The 13,754-nt window shown below is 31.4% G+C and overlaps 1 protein-coding gene across 1 annotated transcript; it reads right to left on the bottom strand.

The window, feature by feature from the left end:
- Nucleotides 1–11,218: 11,218 nt before the first annotated feature.
- On the bottom strand, nt 11,219–12,592 carry LOC119616152. Its single transcript, XM_037972416.1, has one exon. The coding sequence runs from the start codon at nt 12,491–12,493 to the stop codon at nt 11,219–11,221; it is 1,275 nt and encodes a 424-aa protein (XP_037828344.1). The 5' UTR covers nt 12,494–12,592.
- Nucleotides 12,593–13,754: the final 1,162 nt, after the last annotated feature.

Here is a 13,754-nt window from a genome sequence, read left to right as displayed (position 1 = left end):
ATATAAATATGTATGTATATTTACAAACTTACAAAACTTATTATTATAAAATAGTCACTTTTCTTCTCTAGTTTTGAAATTTTGATGGTAAAAGCAATGTTTATGTACCAGGGATTTTGCTCTTAATTCCGTCCAACATTTCCAAAGGAACACTATTTTTTACTTTCTAACTGTTTTTCGGTTACAGGAACTAATATTTGATATTCTTACATTTTAATCCTAAATAAAAGCCGGCTGCATTTACTGAATTCACAAATAAATTTAATAACCGATATAATTTATTGAATTGGAAATTGTTAAAACCACAATTCGATTATTATTATGGTTTTTTAATACTGAATATAGAAAATCAGTTAATTATACAGTTTTTCAATAATAGCGATACAATTTTAATTAATTTAACTAAATATGGTAACCGATTTCCAATCGATCTGTTTTCTGTGTGTAATGGTATTGCTTGCCAACCTTTATATGAAGGCTTTTATTTGGATCTATTGTGGCACCTGTATTTCCCAGTATATTCCAAAAGAGCTTAAAAGCTGTTGATGGTTTATTGTGGCAATTTTGTACGGAAAATGTGCGTAATAAACCAGATATTAACGATTATTGTATTTATAAATACGGGGCTTAACCTTTTGACTGATTCACCAATTTATATACATTTGTGTATGTTCTGGGTACCCTAATTTACCATACCAAATGTGGAAACGATCGCTTTTACATTTTCTTGGTCTTCTAGTTTTTTCTTCCGAATAAAAAACAAGTGATTATGAGTTGAGGGCCCTGTTCACGACCCCGAAGTGTCCTTATAGGAAAGACGACACTGATTAAACATTTTTAAATGAAAATACATATCATTAAAAATTTGAGCCATGTCCGCCTGTCTGTTGAAATCAATTTTCTGAAAACCCCAGATATCTTTTCAATAATTCTGTCAGACATGCTTTCTAGAAGTTTCCTATAAGCAAAATCCATCCATAAATAACGGAGATACGAGTAAAAATCCAAGACAAGCTCTGAAAATTTCATCAAATAAATGGAGTGTTAGTGCATGCTTTGAAAAAAATCCAACAGCAATATTATCCTTATTGAAAAAGAGGGGTTACACGAAGCTTTTTTTGCATGTGTTGGTATGTTTGGATGTGTTTTGTTTCGCGTTGTTGTTGTTGTTTACCTAAAGTAATCTAGAGTTGGGAAAATAAAATTTTATAAAATTATATTGTTATATTTTTACATTTATGTGTGTAAGTTGTTCAACCGATTTTGCAACATGTTTTCTAGTTATCCTATTGACTTAAGTTAATAAATAAACAAGTAAGAAATTATAATCGGGCGAGGCCGACCATATAATACCCTACACCTGTTATCAAAATAAAATGTGATTTAGTTTTCATAATAAAGTACACACAGAAAACAGATCGATTGGAAATCGGTTACCATGATAAATATTTAGTTAAATTAATTAAAATTGTATCGCTGTTATTGAAAAACTGTATAATTAACCGATTTTCTATACTCAGTATTAAAAAACCATAATAATAATCGAATTGTGGTTTTAACAATTTCCAAATCAATAATTTGAACTGAATTGTATCGGTTATTAAATTCTATTGTTAATTCAGTAAATGCAGCCGAATTTTATTTAGGATTAAAACTTAAGAACATCAAATATTAGTCGCTGTAACCGAAAATCAGTAGAAAGTAAAAAATATTGATCATTGCGACCAATTATCAATTGGGAAAATTATTTAAAATACTATTGCGGTTAAAGGAATCAAATTCGGTGTTCACAACCGATTATTTGATAATTATAGTTGACGTTAACAAAAATAAATAAAATAAAACGAATTTATAATTTAAAAAAAATCTAATAACATTTGAAGATAACTTAATGCTGATAAAAAAAGGTAACGTTTAGTCCATTATATATCTTAAAATCTATTGCGGTTATTTTCAATAATTTTTAATCATTTTACAGCAGCGGAAAAGCGTGGAAAGGTAGCTTTGGAAATGTTGGACAGTATGAAGAGCAAAATCGCAAGTACATCATACATCAAAATCTCAAAACAAGAAGGGAAATGTTGCTGGTTTATATTTACAAGTTTGTATTTACATACATACATATTCATATTTTATTGTAAATGTTTTAAACAAAATAAAATTTATTTTAAAATACACATAATCCACAAATTGGTTTTCAATAAATAATATTTCAGTTGCGTATACCGATAATTTCAATCCAGATTACCGAATAATAATTTAAAATAGTTGTGTCACCATATATTCAGTAATAGTAAACGAATTTTACAGTAATTGCAATCGAATTATGGCATAGTTGTGAGAACCGACTGAATTCGATTGGAAACAAATTCGGTTGTCACAATGAATCTGTTTTATCTGTGTATTTAAGTTGAATTGTACCATGCCTTGAATTGTTCTTACTCCATTTATTGTTGAATTAAATTGTGGACATTTAAGTCAAATTTTGAAGGGGGCTTCGAAAAGGGGCTATGGTCAAATGAGACCCTATAATTATAAAATTCATGAGGGTCATCGAGGCTAGTATATAACTTGGTTTTGCAGCTTTTTGTCGAGATACGAGTATATTAAACATAATTATGTACTTAAAAGCCCTATTCGTCGGATTCAGTTGTATGGGGGCTAGGTGAAATAATGGACCGATGTTAACCATTTTCAATATCATGATCATAGAAGATCATGTGCCAAATTTCATTGAATTATCTTGATTACAAGGTTTACAAGCCCTATTCGGGGGTTCAGATGTGTGGGGGCTATGTGAGATAATAGACCGATGTTAACCATTTTCAATAGGCTTCGTCTCCGGTACCATAAAAGATCATGTGCCGAATTTCATTGAATTATCTTCAAAATTGCGGCCTGTAATTTGATTACAAGGTTTACAAGCCCTATTCAGGGGTTCAGTTGTATGGGGGCTAGGTGAAATAATGGACCGATCTTAACCACTTTCAGGAATTATTTTTAAAATTGCGACCTGTAGTTTGATTATAAGGATTACATGGACGGAGGGACAGACGGACGGACATAACTAAATCGACTCAGAAAATGATTCTAAGCCGATTGGTATACTTTAAGCTGGGTATAAGACCAATATTATTGTGCGTTACAAACATCAGCACAGACCCATTCAAAGTAAATCTTTTTTAAGACTAATTCTAAGGAACATTCATACATATGTATAGTACGTACGTACATACATATCTATTTATTTCCATACATATGTATTTAAAGTGAATTTGTTTGTTGATTGTATTTGTATACGTGACTTTAAAATCTAAAAATAACAAAAAATGTGTAAGAAAAGAATAAAAGGAACAAAACATGTACATATGTATGTACATACATTTTCCGAAATGTTTAAGCAAATATACATTTGTATATAATTGTACATACTTACATATTTATATTACACAAGTGTAAAAAAATATTTATGTGTACATAAAAAATGTACCCGTTCTAAAACTCACTAAAAATATGGTATAATGCTGTAAAGATTATTTTAATGTCTCAATTACGATGGTCAATATTTAATGATGATGATCATGATGATTTCTTAAATAAACAAATCATAGAAATTGTCCGCAATAACTTTTTACTTAAATAACGTGTCAAATACATTTTAACCGTAGTGTCAGTACTAGAGAGATCAATTATTCAACATTTTAAATAAAGAAAATCCCAACAAAAACTTGGTAATGCCTTTCAATTGTATTAAAAGACTTTCAACTGTATTAATTGTTAATAAGAAACATGTTACTAGTTTTTATTAACTACTACATGTCCCCTCCTTTTGCTGTGATGTTCTTAAATTCTTTAAATTTTATAAATCTTTTTGTCCAATTGTGACAACTAAGCGATATTTTTAGTAAATGTTAATTTTATTTTACAATACACTATTTCCGTTTAGGATAAATACTGCCCTAAAAACTTGTCTGCTCTCAATCATGTATTAAATTGATTTTAAAACCATTACCCAGGAAAATTAGTAAAAACAAGTAAGAGTGTTATATGCGGCTATGACGAATCTTATGAAATATGTGCTATATTTTTCCTATACTAAATGAATCGATCCTTTTGTTATTTGTTACCACAATTTACTCATTTATTCTAAATTTTAGTCTATATGTTTATATATTAACGTCTGAACCGATTTTTTTCAAGCGCCTTGGCGACACATCAAATTTTTTGACTCAAACGGTAAGTTTTTTGATTGTGTTAGTAAAAAAACTCACACCGCATATATACATGTGAGTTTTTTCACTAACACAATCAAAAAACTTACCGTTTGAGTCAAACAAATTTGATGTCGCCAAGGCGCTTGAAAAAAATCGGTTCAGACGTTAAGATCACTTAAAACACTATTTACTAAATGTTCATCCCATTTTAATTAGGATTTTTTTAATAACAGTAATTATATACATATGTGCATAAGCTCTACAAAAGTCGGTCCCACAGACCGTCGCGCGTATTGGTATCATAGTTTTTGACGCGGGTATAGGAAGGTTAAATACAAAAATTCATATATCTTGTCAGAGCTAGAATTGTATTGTAAATAAATAGTAGTATGAACGTCAGGGTGAATGTAGTCTAAAACATTAAAAATATAGTTGTATAAAACATATTTTTAAAAGAGAACTATTAAAATGTTTTAAAAATTTTATATTGTTAAGAATATGCAAACTAAGAATTTTAAAACAGTTTTCGTATATCACTTATATAAATTGCTTTTCTACAAAAATTTTGTTTTAGTTTTTTGTTTCAGTGTGCTTTGCTGTGCTTAAAAAACCCCACATAACGATTTTGAAGATTCTAACTATAATAGTTTTTTATATAGATAGATATATATATATATATATATATATATATATATATATATATATATATATATATATATATATATATATATATATATATATATATATATATATATTTATATATATATATATATATATATATAATGAGATGTCATTCAAATTATTGCAAGTTCGCTAATTTTTCTAAACGTTAATTAAGATTTAAATGTAACCCATGAAAATTTTGAATTATCTAATAGTTTCCCATATATACGAAATGTTGTATTTAATTCATATGGGAAATGTCAATCCCCCATTGAAAGTCCGCCCATTTTTCTCTAAATGTTCACATGAATGTCAAAGTTCTTCATGTAAAATTTGAAGATTCTAGCTCCAATAGTTTCTCAGATATACAAATTTTTCTATTCAATTCATATGGGCGCTTCAAGGCCCATATGTATTTAATTTATATGGGAGGTGCCACGCCCCCTATGCTAGTCCGCCTACTTTTTGTAATAAATAATCATATTGATACTAAAGTGGCTTTGACAAAATTTGAGGACTCTAGCTGGTTTATTATTTCAAATATCAGGATTTTATATTTTCTTAATATGGGCGTGGCTCCTCGCCCACTTGAAATTTCAAAATAAAAAGTCACCTATTACCTATTCCAGACATACAGAAATACGCTGTGAAAATTTCAAGAAAATCGGTCCTGCCGTTTAGTAGTCCATAACGTTCAAACATACAAACAAACACACATTAATTTTTATATATATAGATAAGAATATACAATTTTTTGTAATTACTTCACGTGAGAGGCACCAAAATTGGGGACTCTAGCTGTTATAGTTTTCTAGATATACAGATTTGTATTTAAATAATATGGGAGGTGCCACTCCCCCCATGGGTAGTCCGCCAATTTATTACCCAAAATGTTTACATGGATGTTAAGTTCTTCGTGCTAATTAGTTCTATTAGTTTCCCAGATAAACGAATTTTTGTATTTAATTTATATGGGAGGTACCACGCCCCCTAATGCTAGTCCGCCTACTTTTTGTCCTAAATGATCATATTGACACTAAAGTGGCTCCGACAAAATTTAAGGACTCTAACTGTTATATTATCTCAAATATACGGATTTTATATTTTCTTAATGTGGGCGTGGCTCATCGCCCACTTGAAATTTCGAAATAAAAAGTAGCCTATTACATATTCCAGACATGCTGTGAAAATTTCAAGAAAATCGGTTCAGCCGTTAAGTAGTATATAACGTTCAAACATACAAACAAACACACATTAATTTTTATATATATAGATTTAAAATTGCTTTAAAATTTAATTTAAATTTACTTTTAGTCAACAGTCAAATTTTATTTTCAATTTCATATGCTTTTAGACAAACATTTTAATTTTAAGAAATTTTACTACAAAAAATTAAAATATGAAAATTGTTAAAAAAAACTGCGAGTAACTAGAAAGTTTTCAAAAGTTGATTACCGTTATTGCCGATTTTCAATACCAAACAAACATATCGATATTGTACTTTCAACGGACTGAGAGAAAAACCACAAATCAATAATTGGATATGTTACAAATGGTATGGCAATGTTGATATTATGATTGCTGTAAAAGTTGAATCATTTTATTTGTTGTACTAATAAAGTTTTTTCGTTAGTACAACTGTTTGGAGTTCAACTGTTTTAAATATTTTGAATTTTTTAAAACTTTCCGGCAACACAACAAGATTTTTCAGTAAAATATTTTTTGTTTCATTTTTTTCAAATTTTTATTTTTCTGCTGTTTAATATTTTGAAATGAAAAATTTTACTAACAGAAAGAGTTATATTCAAGAAAGTTTTTCTGTTGAAATAGTTTACAAATATTCAACAATAAATATTCAAATATAAAACGTCAGTTCCATGGGTAGACAGGAAAAATAGGAAAATTGTTTCAAATTTGTTTAGTTGCTTTCAAAAATTAAAATAATAATTATTTATTGCATAGTCAATAGTAAACAGAAAAATGGTTTATACAGACTTTTAAAGTCTGATAGTAGTATGTTATCATAAAAAATTTTTAAATGATTTCTTGAATATAATTATTTTTGGTAAATGGAGTCAAATAAGGACAAATCCTCAAAAGATTTGACAAATATTTTGGTTATATATATTTTTAAGCCTGTTATCTATGTTAAAGTACTTTTCTGAGGGGGACTAAGAGATCTTAGTTCCTATAAAACTTGTTAATGTCGAATTTCATAGCTATACATGTACATTAGGGATATAACTATTGACATTTGTTGCTGATATGAGAATTGGATATATGGAAAATCACTGTATTATTTCTTCGCGGCTGTTAAAAAATTTCACACACCAAACGCAATAAAGTTTTTCATTATACATACATATTTATGTATATTTTCAATTATTTAGGAAGCATACAATTTATTCCTTCGTTAAGTTCTTTTTACAATTAATAATAACTGAGGACATACTTCAAAAGAAAATTTTAAATAAGGGAAGTATCCCTCAAACCTTTAAAGCTACAATCATGAATTCCATCATCAAAAAAGATGGGGGGTATATTGTTTTTGTCATTCCGTTTATAACACATCGAAGTATTGGTCATAGACCCATAAAAGACGATCTAGTCATGTCCGTCCGTCTATCAGTTGAAAACACGATAGAGTACGAACAGAAATAGCTAGAGGGTTAAAATTTTACACAAAGGTAAGGTTTGTTTGGTATTGAAAATAGAAAATATTGGTCTACGTTTTCGCATAGCCATACAAGTGGCCCCAGAAAAACAGTTTTAACAGTCATAACTGTTATAAAAATTAGATTATAGCAATGAAATTCGGCATAAATAGGTTTCATATGAGCCAGAAGCTCTATACCAAATTTTATGAATATCGGTCCATAATTGACCCAACCCCACATATAAGGTCCCATTCAGAAAATGACTAACGCTCATTACTGGTTAAAAATTACGAGCATAGCGATGAAATGACATAAGAAACTTTCTCACGAGTAAAAATCTCTCAAACAATTTTTTTCAGGATCGGTCCATAATTGACCCTTTAGAAAATGACTTGTACGCGCATTACTGGCTTAAAAATGCGAGTATACCGATGAAACTCAAAACAAATAAATTTAAACAATGCAAAATCTCTTTGATATTTCTTTTATTTAATTCATATTGGAGGTGCCATGCCCCCATTGCAAGTCCGGTTTCCCAGATATACGCTTTTTTTGTATTTAATTTATATGGACCACGCTCCCGTAATCCACCAATTTATTAGACAATTGTTCATACGAATGTCAAAATTGTTCGTGCAAAATTAGAGCATTCTAGCTCCAATAGTTTCCCCGATATACAATTTTTTAATTTAATTCGTATGGGAGGTACCACGCCCCTTTTTCTAGTCCGCCTATATTTGTTTTAAGTGTTCATATTGATATCAAATCGTACAATATTTGGGAACTGAAGCTGTTATAGTTTTCCATTTACGTCATTTGATATTGGCTGGCAATATAGGCGTGGGATGTGTCAGACCCACTAATGTTAGTCCGCCCATTTTCCCCTCCAGTATTCATAAAAATGTCAAAGTTGTTCGTGCAAAATTTGAGGACTCTAGTCGTACCAGTTTCCGAGAAATACTACTTTTAATAGTTATTTAGTAAGTGGGCGTGGCATTTCGAACACTTGGAATAATAGATAGATGGTGGGTATATAAGATTTGGCATTGTATAGATCCATTACGAATGGATTAATGTAAAATCGAACAAAAAGTTGGTTTATTTAATAAATTGGTATTGGTGCGTGATGTTTTGGATTCCAAATGATCTAAAAAAATCACGTGGTGGTGGCAAAAATATACATATTTTAAGGCAGTTTTGGAGGTTTGAAATTATTTTCTGAAGAAGATCTCATATGTGGGTAGAGTCAATTATTGACCGATCCTCATAAAATTTGACAGAGATAAAACTTGTCTATGTCGAATTTTGTTGCTTTACTGGCAGTTTGAAGCATGCTATGATCATTATAATAATTTTTTCTATAAACCATGCATGTACATTAGAGTGGGTCGGTCTCTATGGACAAAAAAAAAGTTGTGTCAGTCACCCCCTAGGATTAAAGATATGTTAATAACTTTTCCAAAAATATAAAAATTATTTTTTTGCCACGCCTAGAAATACCGCCCTTTTTGTTTTTTATATATTACGTCGTCATTTTAAGTCCGATCGTCACATTTGATATATCAATATTTATGGCTTGGCTGTAGCTACATTTCACCCTTAGACGATTTTTAAATTAGACGTAACATTTTATGCCCGACTTCTAATATCTCGGATCCTTCCCCAAAATCTGAAATTGTGGCTATACAATAATAAAGAGCTTTTAGTTATATGAAATATAGGCTTTAGAAATGCTCACTTTTATGCATAAATAGCTATTTTATAGATATTTAAAAATGTTCATATATTCATTATCAACCTTTCTCACAACAAATAATTAATTTTCCAGGAAAAACCGTCGAAAACATTTTTTTTTGAAAATGAATTATAAAAATGTTATTTTTTCAGTTACAAACCCTTCCAGATCCTACTTCCTATCAAAAAAGAGGAAAGTGTATTATAACCTACAGCACTATAGTGGTTTAACTTTGTCCATCCGACTTGTAATCAAACTACAAGTCGAAATTTTCCAGATAATGCGATGCAAATAGGCTGATATATTTAATTTTACCCAAGGACGAAGTTGTTTGAAAATGGATTAAATCGGTCCATTATTCCCCTAGCCCTCATACAACCGTACTCCTCGAATACTGCTTTGGAGCTCTTAATAATGGCTTCAAGGTCGTTAATTCTCTCTTAAACACTACAATTAGGATGTAATTCTGCATATCTATCTCTTATAAGAACATAAAACATTCCACAAAATTTTTATAGGATCGGTCCATAATTGATCCTAGCTCCCATATATAGTCTCTTTCAAAAAATCAGTTTTTCATCGATAAGTTGCTCAAATAGTATATCGTCACCTAAAACGCTAGGGCCGTTTGCGTTTACAAGAGGAGCAAAAAACTACTGAAATTGAAAAGTTTGGTTAGTTATGGCCGTTTGCGTTTCAGGTGACCAGAGTTGGGGGTAGTGCACTAAATTTGCAGTTTCCACTAAATGTTAGTGATAGTGCAAAATTTTTCACTATCACTAATAGATATTTAGTGGTGAGTTGAAAAATTACAGCCTCACTAAGCAATAGTGGTAGTGGTACAAGAAAGTTTTTCACTAAAATTAATTTAGTGAAAACCCTTTTTTTACAGCTTAGTGCAATTTTTTTTTCTCCACTAATAGGATAGTGGAAAAATATAATCATTCACTAATGTTAATGGAACTTAAATACATATCATTATATTGAATTAATTTATACTCTTTATTACATTAATTAATTAATACTAATATAAAAGTAGTAACAAAATTAAAAGACAAAAGGAAATAGTAATACAAAAAAATACGGAAGTTTCATCAATATATTAATATAACAAATTAAATTAAATACATATTGGTACATAAAATCCTTAGAAATTATTTGCCTTCATCAAAACTAATTTTTCAAAATTAGAGTCACTTAATTTATTTCTGCGTGGAGCGTCGACCATTCCACTTAAAGAAAAGAGTCGCTCTACTGGAGCAGAAGATGGCAATGGAACAAAAGAAAATGTCAAAATATAAAAAATATATTTTAAGTATTTTTGGAATATTTTTATAAACACATTTTTTTGAGATTTTAGTGCATATTAAAGCATTCATGTAGTGACTTAAATATTTGCACTATTTAATTGTAGTGTAAAATTTTCACTACCACTAATGGTTAGTGGTAGTGGAAAAATTTTCACTACCACTATTTTTTTTAGTGGTAGTTAAAATATGTTTCACTACCACTAATTTTCTTAGTGGTAGTTAAAATATGTTTCACTACCACTATAGTGATAAAAAATAGTGGAAAATCAAAATTTCGTCACTATAGTGGGATTTAGTGGAAACCTTAGTGCACTAAATATTTAATGCACTACTCCCTACTCTGCAGGTGACGATATGGAAATTAAGACAAAATTCAATATAAATGCTATATTAAACAAGTAAGAAATTATAGTGGGGAGAGGCCGACCATATAACACCCTACACCTGTTACAAAAATAAAATGTGATTTAGTTTTCATAATAAAGCATATAAGATGAATTGTACCTTGCCTCGGATATACTTAAGTCATTTATTGTTGAATAAAATTGTGGACAATTAAGTCAAATTTTGAAGGGGGCTTTGTTGTTGTTGTAGCAGCGACACCTGAAATTACACGTATATATATTTAAACATTATTCCCTACTCTTCTTCTTCTTCGCTCTGGTTATCCAACTCCGTTAGATCTAAACCCAGTAGACGAGCCGCATCCAACGGCTGAGTCCAAAGGGATTCAGGTTCCAACTGAGTTGGATTTGCCATGCAGTTAAAAAGGTGTTGAACATTGTGTGGGCCTGTTCCACATGCAGGACAAAGATCTTGAATGGTGTCGTTTATTCTCGACCAGTACGAGTTTAAACGGGTACACCATCCGGATCTTAGTTGTGCCAAAACCACTCTAGTACGACGTGGTAGGTTTCGTTCCTCGTTTGCAACGGGTGGGGGACGGCCTCCCAGTATTATACTATCTCGGTGGGAATTGATGGAGTCTTCCACCGCCTGTTGATGGATAGTATTCAAAGCTGTCCTGTATGAGCTTTCGTCCTCTATATCATCCAGGTGTTCTTGGATGTCACTCTCATACATACGAAGATCTTTCCTGACATGCCTCGGGGGGGGTTCTAACTCCGTTAAATGGTGGTTAGGGTGGCCCCTCCGATGACATCCCAGTAGGAACTGCTTTGACAGCATGATGTTATGTTCCTTAACTGAAAGCATCTTCGTTTCGTCATGCAGATGTTCTTCGCATGTCATTTGAATGCAGCCTGTCACCGTTCTTAGGGCTGCGTTTTGACAGCTTTGAAGCTTCTTCCATTGCGTGTCGCTAACTCTAGGTGTCCACACTGGCGCTGCGTAGTTTACCACTGACCGGCCAATCGTTTGGTAGGTAGTCAACAAGGTTTCTTTATCCATTCCCCAAGTGCTGCCGGCTAGAGACTTGAGTACCTTGTTTCTACTTCGCATCTTGTTGCAGATTGCAGTGGTGTGCGCTGAGGACATAAGGAGGCTATCGAATGTGACACCAAGTATTTTGGGGTGATTTACCGTCGGAATTTTTTCGCCATCGACTGTCACATCCAGTTCTAGCCCTACTTCCTTAGTCCAGGTGGTGAAGAGAGTTGCTGAGGATTTCGTAGGCGATATTTTTAAATTCCTTAAATGGAAGAAGCTGGAAAGATCACATAGGTAACTGTTTATCAAGCCGCAAAGGTCATCAATACTATTGCCCGTGGCCAATATCGAGCAGTCATCGGCGTAAGATATTATTTGGACGCCGTCCGGGGGTGTTGGGAGTTTAGACATGTAGAAATTAAACAGGATCGGCGAAAGAACTCCACCTTGGGGTACTCCCTGTTTAATTCTACGAGATTTAGATCTCTGGTTCCTAAACTCCACAAATGACTGTCGACCACACATGTAGTTCACTAGCCATCTCTTGGTGTTGTCAGAGAGACCAGATGTTAAAATGTCTCTGAAGAGAATGGCGTGATTGACCGTATCAAACGCTTTTGATAGGTCGAGTGCCACGAGGACCGGGGGCTTTGTATAGGGGTTATGGTCAAATGAGACCCTATAACTATAAAATTCATGTTGGTCATCAAGGCTAGTATAGAACTTGGTTTTGTAGGTTTTTGTCGAGATACGAGTATATTAAACATAATTATGAACTTAAGAGCCCTATTCGGCGTGTTCAGTTGTATGGGGGCTAGGTGAAATAATGGACCGATGTCATAGAAGATCGTGTGCCAAATTTCATTGAATTATCTTTAAAATTGCGACCTGTAGTTTGATTACAAGGTTTACATGGACGGACAGACGGACGGAAATAGCTAAATCGACTCAGAAAATTATTCTAAGCCGATTGGTATACTTTAAGATGGGTATAGGTCCAATATTATTGTGCGTTACAAACATCAGCACAAACCCAATATACCCTCCCCACTAAAGTGGCGTAGGGTATAAAAATAAATCATATTTTAGTTATGCTCATATCTGGTATCATATGGCCGGCCATTCCCGATTATTCGTTTTTTATTAGTTTTTATTATTTAAAGAACTTCTTTAAAAATATGTAACTATTTAAAAGAATCATAAAATAAATTTATCACATTTTATAAAAATTAGTATAAACATTTTTAAAAATTGTTAAAAAAAGAAACATGCAAGTAGTTGTATGGAAAAAAACATGAAAAACATTTTTGTAAAACTTAGCATAACACTTTAATTTTTCATCGATTTTTATAAAATAAAATGTTTAATTTTTATGTACCTACGTGATTTTGTTATTAATTAATAGAATTAAATGCTGAATAAAATGATATTTCTTTTGTTTAGATAGGGGTAGGATGCAATTTTTGTATTGTAAATTAATTTAAAAAAATTGTTTTCGACCATATCCCTAGCAAATTAATTATTTGTATTTTGAACTACACAGGAATTTTTAAATACCTGTAAAATAGCTCTTTATGCATAAAAGTGAGCATTTTAAAAGCCTATATTCTATGTAATTAAATGTACTTTATTCCAGTATAGCCACAATTTTAGATTTTGGGGAAGGATCCGAGATATCAGAAGTCGCGCAAAGAATATGACGTCGAAATAAAAAATTGTATAAGAGTGAAATATAGCTAAAGTCAAACCATAAATATTGATATATGATATGTTATGATCGGACTTA

Source organism: Lucilia sericata, unplaced genomic scaffold (assembly GCF_015586225.1).
Source record: "Lucilia sericata isolate MDLA Ls3-8-SP2 unplaced genomic scaffold, ASM1558622v1 Contig000060F_arrow, whole genome shotgun sequence".
Taxonomy (NCBI): domain Eukaryota; kingdom Metazoa; phylum Arthropoda; class Insecta; order Diptera; family Calliphoridae; genus Lucilia; species Lucilia sericata.
Note: the sequence above shows the minus strand (reverse complement) of the source record. Positions and strands in the feature narration are given on the sequence as shown.

What these genes read in the sequence shown, in the direction of transcription:
- LOC119616152 (XM_037972416.1), bottom strand. Translation starts at nt 12,493, where the DNA reads ATGTGTGGTCGACAGTCATTTGTGGAGTTTAGGAACCAGAGATCTAAA.